Source organism: Poromitra crassiceps, assembly GCF_964638095.1.
Source record: "Poromitra crassiceps genome assembly, chromosome: 12".
NCBI classification, from domain to species: domain Eukaryota; kingdom Metazoa; phylum Chordata; class Actinopteri; order Beryciformes; family Melamphaidae; genus Poromitra; species Poromitra crassiceps.
In genome coordinates, this window is record NC_139632.1 from 48,757,573 (window position 1) to 48,772,198 (window position 14,626).

The following is a 14,626-nucleotide window of genomic DNA, read 5'->3' on the forward strand; positions in this document are numbered from 1 at the left end:
GTTTGACTAGAAATGATTGTATCTTTTTAAATATGTGCTCAATTTGTAACTTGAGTTACTTGACAAAGTAACTGGTATAATATTACTGAAATCCTATAAGTAATAAGTTATATTACTGAGTTACTGCTAAAAGTAATATATTACATGTAATATGTTACTTTTGTAATGAGTTACCCCCAACACTGCTTAAATGTGAAATGCTTATAATGTGATTTTTAAGCCACAAGTGAACTCTATAATTGTGGTATTTATGAGTCTCCAGACCATTAGCAATTGCGATTGGATCATTAGTTTGTTTTTGATTACGTACGCATCGAGGCATCTGTTGAACTACAATAATGTGATTTCACCTGACATAATTTCCTATTTACCTAACCGTGTGTGTGTGTGTGTGTGTGTGTGTGTGTGTGCGTGCGTGCGTGCGTGCGTGCGTGTGTGTGTGTGTGCATGCAGGACAAGGTGGCAAACACCTGGTGCAGCTTAAACGTCCTGATAAAGATCAGATCCATCCTATCCACTGACTCGCAGCTCTACCTCAGGTAATCCCTTTAGCTATCTATCTATCTAACTTATCTCGCTGGCTTTCATCTCGCTCGGACTCTCTCCCAACTTTTGTCGTCGTTTCCTTCTTTCTTTCGCTGTTTCATTCCTTTTTCTGCTTCATACTTCTTTCCTTCCTCCTCTCCCTCTCTGTCTCTTGTGTTCATCACACTTGTATTTCCCAGGCGAGGCACAAAGCTCCTCCCCCCAGGCCCCCCAGCTCTGTGGCCTTGATCAAACGCGGTGTGAAGATCAGATCATCCCCTTATAAGAACATCTTGTGCGGAGCTTCTTATAAGAACATCAGTGCAACGCACTGTCACTTTGTTGTTCACCATTACTGTACTGTATTGTATTGTGGTTTGTGTTATGTCTACACGTACTGTGTACAGACATGTCTGTATCACGTGTAGCCTACATAGTTATGTAGGTCTACACCCTTTTTCTGTCGGTCTTTGTGACCATGTCCTTGTGTATGTAAGGCTGAGGGTGCTCAAAGCATAAAGAATTTCATTGTATTATACATTGTATTATACATATGACAATAAACTACTTGAACTTGAACTTGAAGCTGTTTTTGTAAATCTGGTGACTAGACTGGCCCGAGGAACGCCCCAAAGAACTCTTGAAGCCTGCCCCGCATGTTATACAGAGATAGCAGCTACGTTCGCCATTTTGTCACCAAGATTGTCACCTTTTCCTTCAATCATATGTTTTGATGGTATGTTGTGTGCTTTATAGAGAGGCAAAGTGACCGCCTACTTCCTGCTTCAGCACTGTACCAGAGATTTTCATCCGCCATTCATTTTCCCATAGACATTTTGTAAAATGCTTATAAGAAGAGTTTTACTTCGTCAAGTCAAACGGTTCAGCTATATTTAGAATCGGGAGAGACCATAGAACATTTCACTCTGACCAAAACAAAACAAAACAACAAAGATTTTTTTTTCTTTAAATCCGCGATTTTTTTAACGTTTTGGTCCGAGTGAAATGTTACGCGGTCCCTCCTGTTTCTAAATACATCTGACCCGTTTGGGTTGACGAAAGTAAAACTATTTTTATACGCATTTTACGAAATGTCTATGGGGAAAATAAATGGCGGATGAAAACCTCTGGTACAGTGCTGAAGCAGGAAGTGACGTTCCACTTTGGCTCTCTGTTAGACGATGTTACAAGATAACGTGAGCAAGAGGGGCAGCCAGGCCAGTGGGGGAGAAGACGCGTAGTCAAACCTTCTTGAGTGCTGGACTCAAACTGGCATTCAAGTCATATGAGGTGTATCTCTGCTCGCTGCTCCACAGGATGCATTGAGATATGACATGTTATTTCCCCCCCTGAAGGGAGTCGAGGCAGGGACGCAACACTCATGTCATGATGGCGGAGCCCGCTTAAATAACCTGCCAGGCTAAATTTAGGCCTCCTGTGTTCGCAACACGGACACGTTTCTGCCAGACTGCTAGATCCAGGGATTAAGTTGGACTTCTTTGACTGCCGTGCATTTCAAACAAATGAAAAACACTCTTGCCTTCTTGGCAGCGGGGCTGGATTGCTAAATGCTCGGGTGTGTGTGTGTGGGTCTACTGTGTACTTAGAAAAGTACACAGTTCAAGTACTGTGAAAAGTGATCCGTGTCCTTCCGGACCGCAAGACCCTGCCCTACACATAACACATACTGGCACTCAACACAACTCACACTCTCGCACGCACGCAAACACACACACTCACGCGCACACACACACACACACTCGCGCACACGCACGCTCGCACGCACGCACACACACACCTCCATCTCTTACAAATGACAGTACAAACTGTGTGTGTGTGTGTGTGTGTGTCTGTGTGTGTGGCTGTTCTGATCTGCCCCTAGCACTCCCCAGGGAGCCTTTAGGCCCTAATGGACCCTTGTAACATGGCTGCCCTCACACCTCTCACTCACTGGCTCCCTACCCTTTAGCACATACACACATACACACACACATGCGCACACACACACACACACACACACACACACACACACACACACACGTGCGCGCGTGCATACACACACACACACACACACACACACACACACACGCACACTGGCACATACGCATACACATACTCGCAGCCTCTTCCGGTGCCTCTACCCCCAGCAAGTGACAATTGAAGGGTTAAACTAATGCTGGGTTGCCCTTAGCAGGGGGCAGTATTTCTACATTTGCCACATAGCTGGGGTCTTATGTGCGCAGCAAGCGGTGTCTAAAAGAGAGCGAGCTGGTTGCATAGCTTAGTTGTGTGGAGCGAGGGTTAGGTTTCTGGGCTCCACGCACATCCTGTTCTTCCACTGGTGTCGGACAAGAAAAGTTTCACTAGTTTTAATGTCGGTCCGCATCCGCACATAATAAAGGTCTAAAGTTTTATTATATTCATTCAAATCGAAATGCTGTTTGTATACTGAACTGTTGGTGGAATTCAGAATTCTGTGTGCAGACCTATAAATGATATTCTACTTTTTCTCTGCTGTATCCCACCACTTTTTGCTGCTTAGCTTAAAGCGACAGCTCACCCTAAAATCCAAAATCCAAAATCCATATTTATTATATTTATATTTATTTATCCATCTATATCGTTTTGTGATAGTTGCCTGAGTTTTGGAGATATCGGCCGCAGAGTTTCTGGCTTCTCTCCAATACAATGGAACTGGATGGCACTCGGCTTGTGGTGCTCAAAGTGCCAAAGAAATACATTTGATAAACCCAACAGCAATGTCTCTTTCCAGAAATCATGACCCGGTTACTCAAGATAATCCACAGACCTTGTTATGAGCAGTTTCATGGAGGAACTATTTCCTTTTGACCGAACTACACCTGCTAGCTGCTAGCTAGTTCCGACAAAAGAAAATAGTTCCTACATGAAACTGCTCACAACAAAGTCTGTGGATTATCTTGAGTAACCGGGTCATGATTTCTGGAAAGAGACAATGCTGTTGAGTTTTTCAAATGTATTTTTTTGTTTCTTTGAGTACCACAAGCCGAGTGCCATCCAGTTCCATTGTATTGAAGAGAAGGCAGCCATCTCTACAGCCGATATCTCCAAAACTCAGGCAACTAAGACAAAACGATATAGATGGATCAGTAGCACTACAGGTGAGAGGAAAAATATGTATTTTGGATTTTAGGGTGAGCTGTCCCTTTAAGCATATTGGACTTCTTATGCATTTGACTGTATTTCTCCTAACTGTACTGACCGCTTATCTGAATGCTCATTTGCACTTTGTTTCAGTACTGTCTTCACTCTCCTGGCAGTCCTACCTTCCTCCATCAGGCTTCTGACGAAGCCAACCTTCTGGCAGTTCAAACTGGCCTTGGTGAGTGTTTCTGGCTTTGGGTGAACAAGCGATTAACAAGCGATTTAAAGACAACTGTGAGCTGAACATATTGATCCTCCCCGAACACAGAGGCAATGGCTGTCTTTTAATCGGAATACTTCCATATTTCTGAGCATTCAAGTCAAGCCAATCAAATCAAAGAAAGAAACATCAACCTTTGGTATCCGGACAATTTTTAACTCCACATATCCGGCTGAAACCACATAGATGTCATTTTCACACACATGTACACTAATATGATCTAGGTCTGAATTGGACATCAGATATTTCTTTTTTTTCTTTTCTTTCTTTACTGTCTTTCACAGTCAACTTTCTAACACAAAATGAGATCATTCATCCATCTTAAACCACTTATCCATAGTCAGGTCGCGGAGGTATCCGATCCAGCAGGGGACCCCAAACCTCCCTTTCCCTGGTCACATTAACCAGCTCAAACTGGGGGATCCCCAGGCATTCCCAGGCCAGCGTTGAGATGTAGTCACTCCACCTGGTCCTTGGTCTGCCCCGTGGCCTTTTCCCCAGCTGGATGTGCCTGGAAGACCTCCCTGGGTTAGTGACAAGGAGTCATCCTTACTAGATGCCCCAACCACCTCAACTGGCTCTATGTAAAGGAGAAGTGGCTCCACTCAATCTCAGGGTGACCAAGCTTCTCACTCTATCCGATGTCACCCACCCTCCTGAGGAAACCCATTTCTGCTGCTTGTATCTGCGATCTCATCCTTTCAGTCATGACCCCATAGTTCATGATCATAGGTGAGGTTTGGGATGAAGATTGACCGGGAGATCAAGAGCTTTGCCTTCTGGCACAGCTCCTCCTTTCGTCCCAATGCTCCCGCTGGTCCAATTCTCTGGCCCATCTCACGCTCCATCGTCGCCTCACTCAAGAACAAGACCCCGAGATACTTGAACTCCCTCACCTGGAGTGGGCTGAGAACCAGTGGCCTCCGATTTAGTTGTGCTGATTCAGTCCAGCCGCTTCACACTCAGCTGCAATTTACAATCCATTGCGTGCTGAAGGCCACAGACTGATGATGCCATCAGGACCACATCATCCACAAAAAGCAGCGATGCAATCCTAAGCCCACCAAAATGAAACCCCTTCCCTCCACGACTACGCCTCGAAATCCTGTCAATGAAGATCACAAACAGGATAGGCGACACAGCACAGCCTTGCTGGAGGCCAAAACCCACCGAAAACGGGTCCAACTTTCTACGGAGAATCCGGACACAGCTCTCCTTTGAAAGTAGAGAGATGGGTCTCAATAGTGGCCCCCGCACGCCATACTCCGGCCCCACCTTCCACAGTATCTCTCAGCACCGCCGCTCATAAGCCTTCTCCAGATCTACAAAGAACATGTAGACTGGATGGGCATATTCCCAGGCCCCCTCCAGGATCCCTGTGAGAGTAAAGAGTTGCTCCATGACCAGGATGCAATCCACATTGTTCCTCTTCAATCTGGGGGTCGGCTATCGCCCGGTGGTCGGCCGGACCCTCCTTTCCAGCACCCTGGAATACTTTCCCAGGGAGGCTGAGCAATGTGATACACCTGTAATTGGTACATATCCTCTGGTCCCTCTTTTTAAACAGGGGAAGCACCACCCCTGTCTGGCACGCCTTTTAGGCACTGTCCCAGACTTCCACGCAATGTTGAGAATACATGTCATCCATGACAGCACCTCAACACCCAAAGCCCTCAGTATTTCTGGATCAAGCCCAGGGCTTTGCCACTGTGGAGTTGTTTGACTACCTCAGTGGCTTCCTCCAGGGAAATAGATGTTGATCCCCCATCGTCCTCCAGCTCTGCCTCTATCACAGAGGGTGGGTTAGTCGGGTTCAGGAGTTCCTCAAAGTGCTCGTTCCACCGCCCAATGACCTTCTCAGTTGAGGTCAACAGTGTCCCATCCTTACTGTATACAGCTTGGATGAATCCCTGTTTCCCCCTCCTGAGGCGCCCAGAACGCACACCTACTGCTTTGACTTTGCCACGGCTGAGGCTGCTGTCCCTGCATTACATTACTGGCTTTCCTGGGGAAGCTAAGCAGGTCTGGCTGTGGATACTCCATGGATGGGAGACTGGTGCTGGAAGTGGTGTTGGAGGACCAGTCCAGTAGGAGGTGTTCTTCCCTCTGGTCTTATGAATAATCTCCCTAATGCCCCAGGCCAGAGACAGGGACTCTGTCCTGTGAGTGAGCACCATCCTTCGGATGAGACATTAAACCGAGGTCCTGACTCTCTGGTCATTAAAGATCACCACGGCACACAGGCCTTCCTTCAATCATGGCCACCTAATCATCCCTCGTTATCTAATAATTGGCACATTCAGTCCTCTACTCTTCACCGTGATAGGCTGATGTGTGGTGAGCGTTCTGGTGCAAACTGGCTGTCGGTGTCATGCATCACCCAGGTAGGTGCTACACATCACCCAGGTGGGTGCTACACATCGGTGGTGGTTGAGTTGAGGTCCCTTCCCCTTCCCCTGATATGTGATGCACTTTTGAGTATCTAGAAAGGTGCTATATAAATGCTATCAATTATAAAAATGCAATCAATTATTCTGGCCTGTCGGTACCTTGCAACTGTTTCCGGAGTCTCCGGGGATAGCATAGCCCGGAGGCCCGGACGGCTTCTCTGACCACCGGTGTCCGCCAGCATGTTCAAGGGGTTGCCGCCCATTGAGGCACCAATGACCTTGAAACCACAGCTCCCAGTCGCAGCTTCAGCAATGGAAGCTTTGAAGACCCACCGCTGTGGTTCAATGTCCCCAGCCTCCACGTGGGATGCCAGAAGAGTTCCACCGAAGGTCTCGTGGACAGGGGCCTCCGCCAGGTGTTTCCCAGTTCGTCCACGCTACACGTTTGGCCTGCCAGGTCTGTCCAGAGGCTTCCCCCACCATCTGACCAAGCTCCCCACCAGGTGGTGATCAGTTGACAGCTGAGAGGGGCAGAGCTGACCGCTGTCAATATGAGATAATTATATTGTTGGCATTATTGATGCAGCTGTTCATTTACAAATAGTATCGTTATTTTTATTGCCCACATTAAAAAAAAAAATATATATATATTAAGTATTGTACTAGTTGAGTAACAATTGTAGTTGTTATATTTCATGTTAATCTCAATGTCACTTATAGGTGAATTCGTCTCTGGCCTTTTTCCTCTTCTCCTACCAAGTCCATGAGAAGTCCATCCTGTTGGCCTCCCTGTGAGTCGAGCTGGTAACTGTATCTTCTCCCACCGGGGCATTTGGTGAAATTTAACAACAGGAATGGCTCGGGGGTAAATGGCACTTTTCCATCTCCTTGTATCTGAAATATTCAGTGAGATAGATTTAATTTCTGCTCACAAAGGAGCCATTCCTCCCCCCCTCCCCCCTCCCCCCTCCCAATGTCCCACAGGTTATGTCCTGCAGATTGTTCTGTCTAAATTACATCATGCTCCTGCTGTACTCCCAGAGTTGCAGAGTAACGATCTATTTAAGTACAGACTTGCTAACTGAGGGGGTTATGCTCCTCTGTCATCAAACTCAGTGCCACACAGACACAAAAATGCCCCCCCCCTCTTTCCCATTTGCATTGATTGATATGTGCTGTGGCGTGTGTCAAAGCCGGTCCATATTTAACCCACTGATAGACTGAATGCGGTACATGCACACATGAGCACGAGGGTGTGTGTCTGTGTGTGTGTGTGTGTGTGTGTGTGTGTGTGTGTGTGTAGTTCATAATCATTTACCTCAACGTAACCTGTGTTCTATGTATAAAGCTTTGGCGGTGTTTGTAGGTGGAGTGTGAGGCCTGGGCGAGATTTGACAGAACGGGATTTGGTTCGCAGATCGGGGCCTCGTCTATTAATCTAGATTAGGGCAGATTGTTGCTTTATTAACTATTGAGTTCTATCGCCCACCTGTCCCCTCCAATCAATCAGTAATGCATGTTCCAGGGCTTAGGAAGGAATGGCAGGCGGCAGCTCGGGGGCGTTGTTTGCCCACGATCAATTATTGGGGCTGTAACAAGATCGCCAAAGAGCACGGCTGTAATTATGGGCTCAGAGACCGGTGGAAAGTGCCCCCCCCACCCCCCCCACCCCCCTCGGAGCGGAGTTTACAATTTAGCTGGCTAGCATTGATGCAGGCGGCCATGTTTGGGGTAATGTTAGATTGTTACATAATAACACACACGTCGTACACAAATACACACACACACACACACATGCAAATCTGTGTACAAGATAGTAGTACAAATAAAAGCCTGCCTTGAATATTTACATGGCCATGAGATTTTGAAGCACAGTAAATATATATCTGGGCCTTTATTGGAATGTCAGTACAACATCCAGCTCTGACCTCACATGCTCTCGTCACATCTGGCTGTAAGATCATGTTGAATGCTCGTTACTCTGTTGAACATCAAGGATCTAAAACGTTTGAACATTTCCAGGCCAGTCTGCCTCCTGCTGAATGACCTCCCCCTGATGGCTATTTGGTTCCTGCAGGCCTCCACATTCAGGTAAGGCTATGTTTCAGAAAGACCACTGGCATATCAGAACAGTGAATGTGTGTGATAGACGAATCAAAACGGGTTATATCCTTATTTTAGTTTTCTTTATATATCAGCGGTTCTTTAACTTTTCTGCTTCTTCAAAGGAAGCCAAGCTTCATGCTATTATTTAGCCAAGATCAAGTCTATGCGGAGCATTTTGGGTGAGAATGGCGCTGCAGTGTGGGTTGAGGTGAGGAGTGTGAATGGAAAGGACTGGTAGTGCTGCTGCCCTCCGCTCTCTAACTTTCACCAGCTGTTGGTGAATTCTTCCGGCAGCACTAATTGTTGTGCGCGTGGTTTTAGTATAAGGATATGTGTGGATTACAGGGCATACTCGGCATGCCTGCTCTCTAAGCATGCGTTGTGTAGGGACAGGAGTTCATTCTGTAGCCCGTTTCCCAGTACAGTCTGACAGGGACTCGCAACATCATCCGCAGCCTCTACACACCCCATCATCCAAAAAATACATCTTTTGTTCGCTTAATTGGTTGGAATGAATGCTCAAGCGCAGTGATTGTAAGAGGACTGAATGCACCCGGTCTGTTTTAAATTGATGAAGTATGTATTTCTAAAATGCCTAACATTTATTTACTGAATAGAGCCGGTTTTGTTGGGACTTAAAATGAGAATCACTTGGTGTGTGTTGTGAATGGTTAGGTTTGTATCAGCCGGGGTAATGTGTGCGATTTACTAAGAGTCAACTGTTGTTCTTGTCCATGCCCACTCTGCTAAACTAAGATAAGCATAGTATGAATGTGAGACCCATCCCTCCCCAGGGGGACGTGCAGCTTGTGTAGTCCCGCTCTTAGATAAAAGCTAGGCGGATTACTATTGGCCTTGTCTTAACGAACACAATACCGAGCGTCCTGAATGAATGTATATGAAAATCTAGGATGTCTCGTCCATCAAGATATCTTTGAAAGAGATAAAGATAGAGAAACTGAATGCTCATTGTGGCTCTCTGGGATCAAATTGTGAATCCATGACCATGACCTAGGAGGGAGGAGGTGTTGGGCAGGCGCGTGGGGTGTTGCAGTCCCTTGACTGGCTGCTTGTGATGTTTTTTTACTGTCCCTTTTTTGCAATTGATGTCCTGGACATTCACCCTGGTAAATAATGTGCCAGATTCTGCATGCATGTTGTGCACTAAAGGTCACTAAAGGTCAAGGTGATCCAGGAAGCGTGTCAAAAAAGTGGGACTTGTGCAATGCCTACATCTGCTGCTTACTCTGTTTGCAGCCATTGTACATTGCTCCAGTCCGGACAATTACGTCGGTTGCTAACTGACTGGATTGTGTAAACTGTAAATGCGGCATTGTTGTTGTCCTCGTCCCTCCCTCCCTCCGTGCAGCATGCTGCCTCTGTTGGTGAAGGACGGCCTGCTGGTGCCCTACGTGGCCACCTCCCTGGCCTTCCCCTTCCTCAGCACATACCTGCTCTCCGCCCTGGAGCACAGCTCAGAGGAGCAGCTGAGGCTGGGAGCCTACCGCAGGCTGCTCTTCTGCCTGCCCACACTGGACCTGGCCTGTATAGTAAGATGGAAGGTAAGTCTGGTCCAAAGAGCGCTGGTAGAAGCAGACGAGGGCAAAATATATATTCAATAAGCAGACATCATTCCCAGTCACATTAAACAAAGCAGAGATATTAGGGCTGTCCTCTAAAAGTCGATTCATCACTCGAGAGACCCGTGAGTCGACGGAGATTCCTCAAGTCGAGCAGCCCCCCCCCCCCCCCATTTAAATTAAAATCTTAATTTCATTTGTTAATGTTTTGTTTTTTGTTTTTTTTATTATTATTGCGAGGCGGAGTACAGTCCACATTGGTGCATAGTCAAGTGAACATATTTTTTACAGAGAACAATATTACAAGTTAGAATGTAGTTATCTTTTCTCCCCCCCCCTTTTTTTTTATAACACACAAGGCTGAACAAACATAATAAAATAAACAAAACAAAAAAACAAAAACAAGGCGAAACAAACAAACAAAAGCAAAAAATCACACACTCACACTCCGAATTTACAATGTGATGAGGGTACTTGCAAAAAAAAAATAAGTATATGTATGTATATATACACATATTGTGCATTGGGTCCTGCACAAGAGGAGATCAACCAAGCGAATCACCCACCACCCCCGACTTCGTCGAGGTAGGCCAGAAACGGCTCCCAAACGACTAGAAATCTCCCGAGATTTGTTAATGTATTATATATATATTTAGTCCTATATTTAGTCCTATCAGTTTTTGTGAAATAGGCTAAATAACTGTATAGAAAAGCCCTAGGCAGTAAAGATGTCATTTCAAAGCAGCAGCAATGTCTTATCTGTTTCACTTGTTTATTCATGTTTTAATGTTGAAAAGGTGAAATGAAGAAATTAGGCTATAAGAGCTTAATTTAAAAAAGAAATGGATGTCTTCTGCCTGTCTCATTATTCAGACAAATCCATTATCCAATAGCCTGACATTGGCAATTCAAATCTTGCATGATCATATCATTCATATACAGTCTCTTATTGATTTTTAAATGCCTAAACTATGTCCCCATCACTCTGTTGCATTGACTGTTAATGTGGTCAAAATAATTACTGAAGATATTCTATACTAGGGATCAGCCGAGCAGCATTTTGGTAAACAAACTGCGTCACTGGGTGCCAACAGCATGGAACCCTATGGAGCCTGAGTTTGAGCATCTGACTCTAGCCGGCTGACCCTGTTTACAATTTAAAAAATTAATAATTTTTAATTAATTCTAATTCTGCTCTCAGAACGTCAAAATATAAGCGATATGTATACTTCTTGAGATATTAACATTTGTTTGGCACAACTCATACTATGCCGCGGGGTTACGCATTTTTGGGTGGCAGTGACGTCACTCTGATTCGTCCTATACATTATTTTTTTTATAGAATAGCCGAATATTCGTATTGGACAGTCAAATTCGATTCAACAACTGTCAGAATTCTGGGTCGAGGACAGCCCTAAGAGATATTGTAGCTTGGTCAAGTCAAGCTGATATAGTTTGCGTGTGCTCTTGTACATGAGGGGGGGGGGGGTGATGCGGCTGATGCATTTGTGATTAGAAGGGCAGTGGTTTCAGGACTCCAGGTGGTCCATACTCTGAGAGACCAGGTGGTCCATACTCTGAGAGACCAGGTGGTCCATACTCTGAGACCAGGTGGTCCATACTCTGAGACCGGCAGGTGGTCCATACTCTGAGAGACCAGGTGGTCCATACTCTTGAGCGTGGCACTTGACCTAAATTGCATCAGTGTGAGAAGATATACCCAACTGTATAAATAAAGATCATGTGGCACTGTAAGCTGTCCAGGGATGAAAGCCACTGCCAGCCAGAGAATTATTTATCACTTATTTAAGTTTCCGCAGCGTCTGAAGTGGCAGCCCTAGCGACAGGGGCAGCAGCAGGCTCCGAGATGGAGAGAAGGTGTCTTTTTATAGCGCGCGTCATTAACACAGGTTTGCCTAGATATATTTATTTACACAAGCCGCATAAATAACGAGCCCCAAGTGATGGCGATAGGGTTTCATGGGTTGGGGGGTGGTGCGACGGGCGGTGTAGCACAAGGTGTTTCCTCCGGTCTCATCTCACTCACCGACTTCTCTCTGGGTCGTAGAAGCCAAATACACATGAGTGATCCCTATGGCCGGCTGCTTTGTCTAATCTAATGTGCTTTTTGCTATAATAATTCTACTCGTTATATACGAATAGATACTAGTTCGAACTTAATAGATACTAGTGACTCATTTAGTTACTTTCCTATTTTTTACTAGTAACAATTTAATAGGCTAGGATAAGTACTAGTACTTATTTTATAGTTACTACTACAACCTAATTTCATTTTAGTATTCCCTAAAAGGCACTAGTCACTAAAATGTAAGCATAGTACTTTTTGGGGTAATAGCGATGAGTAACTTGTAGAATTGTGCACTAATTATAGTAATGACTAGTGATTAATGAAAAGTTGTGTAGCCCTTTAGGATTCAATCAAATAAATATAAAATAAGTGACCGGCAAAATTAGTCACTAGTAACTGAAGTACTTGTCTTTATTCGAATGTTACTTGTAAAAATAGAAAAGTGACTAGTAAAAACCAAAGTCACTTGTGCCTATTAAATTAGAACAAGTATATAGCAAGTAAGAGTTAATGACTAGTAACTAGCAAAATAGTGACTACTAGTGACCAGAACTACACACTGGCTAATTTTTAGCGGCTAGTATATTTAAAGGAATAAGTAAGAAACATGCCTTCACACGACGAGCAGTTTTCTGTTTGCAGCTCTCCAGCAGGGTGAAGATGGTTTTTAGGACTGGCTTCAAATTGTCTGCTGCCGTATAATGAGTCTGTTCTGTAATGCTATATTGCAAGCCTCCATCTTTTATACAGTAGTTCTCAAATGGCCAATTTTATTTCAGTCATAGTTATAAATATGCAACGGCATTTGAGAGAAGTCTTTTAAATGAAATCCTTCATTGATCTCATATTATGGTTTCACTTGGAATTGAATTAAGCGAAAAGCCAGCAGTTTGTTCTTAGCCCGAGGTACCCAGCATTTTCATCATTTCACTGGGAGCACTTTCTGCTATGAAATGGCAACGCAGGGAAAAGCAAATCTTAATCAACATAACAACTCTGATCTGATGAGAACAGTGTCTTCTAGGATGGCAATGTGCCCATCAACTGTGCCCTATGAGTGGCCATCCAGGTGATGAGAAGATAATGACAATGATTTTAGGCAAAGCCCTCTCAGTAACTATGCATCATCCAAATCGAGAACTTATGTGAGATTCTGAAATCAGGTCTGAGGCAGCGGTTTCCACTGTGATAAAGATGGACGGTCCAGATGATCACTTTGAAAGTTTATTAGTATAATGATTAGCATTGAGTTGTACCCTGATGATCAACTGACCAAAACAAAAAACGGTGTTGTTGTAGTACCTATTATATAGCAACTAGGAAGATTACTTTGTTAATTTTAATGAGAAAATGAAACCGATTCCCACCCCATCTCTCTGTGTTGCAGTTCTACATCAGCATGGTAGTCATGGCTGGTTTGAGCGTCTCAGCTGTTACGCTGGTCCCTCCACCACGACTCCCCGATCTGTTTCCTGTGTTGGTGTCTGTCTTTGCTTTCTCACACTTCCTGGGAACGTTTGTCTACTTCAACATCGTCCAGTTCAGCGGGCCACCCAGCAGAAAGAGCCAGAAGAAGAGTAATTGAAAAGGTGCCCGAAGGTGGGCATGAAGGACTACAAGAAGATGTTTTGAACTAATTTTGCTGCAGGATAGCCGGTGTTACAAGCTCTGGCATGTTTAGTCTTCATTAGTGTGGGATGCTTTCACTCGTTCCCTGTGTCTGGACTCCGCTTAAAGAAGCCTTCACGTTCTAGGTGCAATTGGGGCTTTATGTTCTAGTGCAGGGATACTCAACTTGCTTTGCCCGGGGGCCACTTTCGTGAAATGATAGAAGGCGAGGGGCCAGTTAATAAACAAACAATATACATTTTTCTGTAGCGGATTGTAGGTTTTTGGGGTGTCAGCTGGAGTTTAGTCTGACAATGTTGTGCACACTGGATAGTTAGTTAGGTTAAGTACATACATACGTGCCTGGGTAGCGAGCAGACGGCAGTATTTGACAATTTAGCAGCTAAATTATAGATTATTGAAAGATATTCCATATTCCAGAGTGAAATGCTATAACAGAAGTGGAGTATTGGCCAGAATGACATGAACATTTGGACACTTACATTATTCAGCGGGTATCTTGCATGTTGCGTTCAGGTGCTTTTTTTTTTTTTTTTTTCAATTCCATCGCGGGCCACCCGGGGGGTGGCCCGCCAGCCGCAAGTTGAGTATCACTGTTCTAGTGTATGTCCACTGCTTGTCACCAAACCAGGACCAATGGAGTAGGACTAGATAACATGCTGTTCACATGACAATGGGTTTTCTCATTGCCTATTCATGTGAACTTTTTTAAGGAACACTTGGCTGATTTCAACCATCTATTCCAAATCAGGATATATTGTGATTTTTTCCCCCCATGTTATCAGTGTCTCTGGGGCGCAGCTTCGAGATCTGTTTTACTCCTGTGCGAACCAGTGATGTCATTGGTTCTCAGGAAAGCAACGGATTTGGAAGCTGCTCCGGCTCACGTGGCTGTTATTGTATG

General features: G+C 44.8%; 1 protein-coding gene across 1 annotated transcript; it reads left to right on the top strand.

Moving 5' to 3' along the window:
* Window positions 1–447: 447 nt before the first annotated feature.
* On the top strand, window positions 448–13,678 carry LOC310786964 (dolichyl pyrophosphate Man9GlcNAc2 alpha-1,3-glucosyltransferase-like; the record flags this gene model as incomplete). The annotated part of the gene is made up of 6 exons (XM_083648295.1): window positions 448–539; window positions 3,802–3,886; window positions 7,039–7,109; window positions 8,341–8,409; window positions 9,794–9,986; window positions 13,481–13,678. The coding sequence occupies 6 exons, from the start codon at window positions 448–450 to the stop codon at window positions 13,676–13,678; spliced, it is 708 nt and encodes a 235-aa protein (XP_083504421.1).
* Window positions 13,679–14,626: the final 948 nt, after the last annotated feature.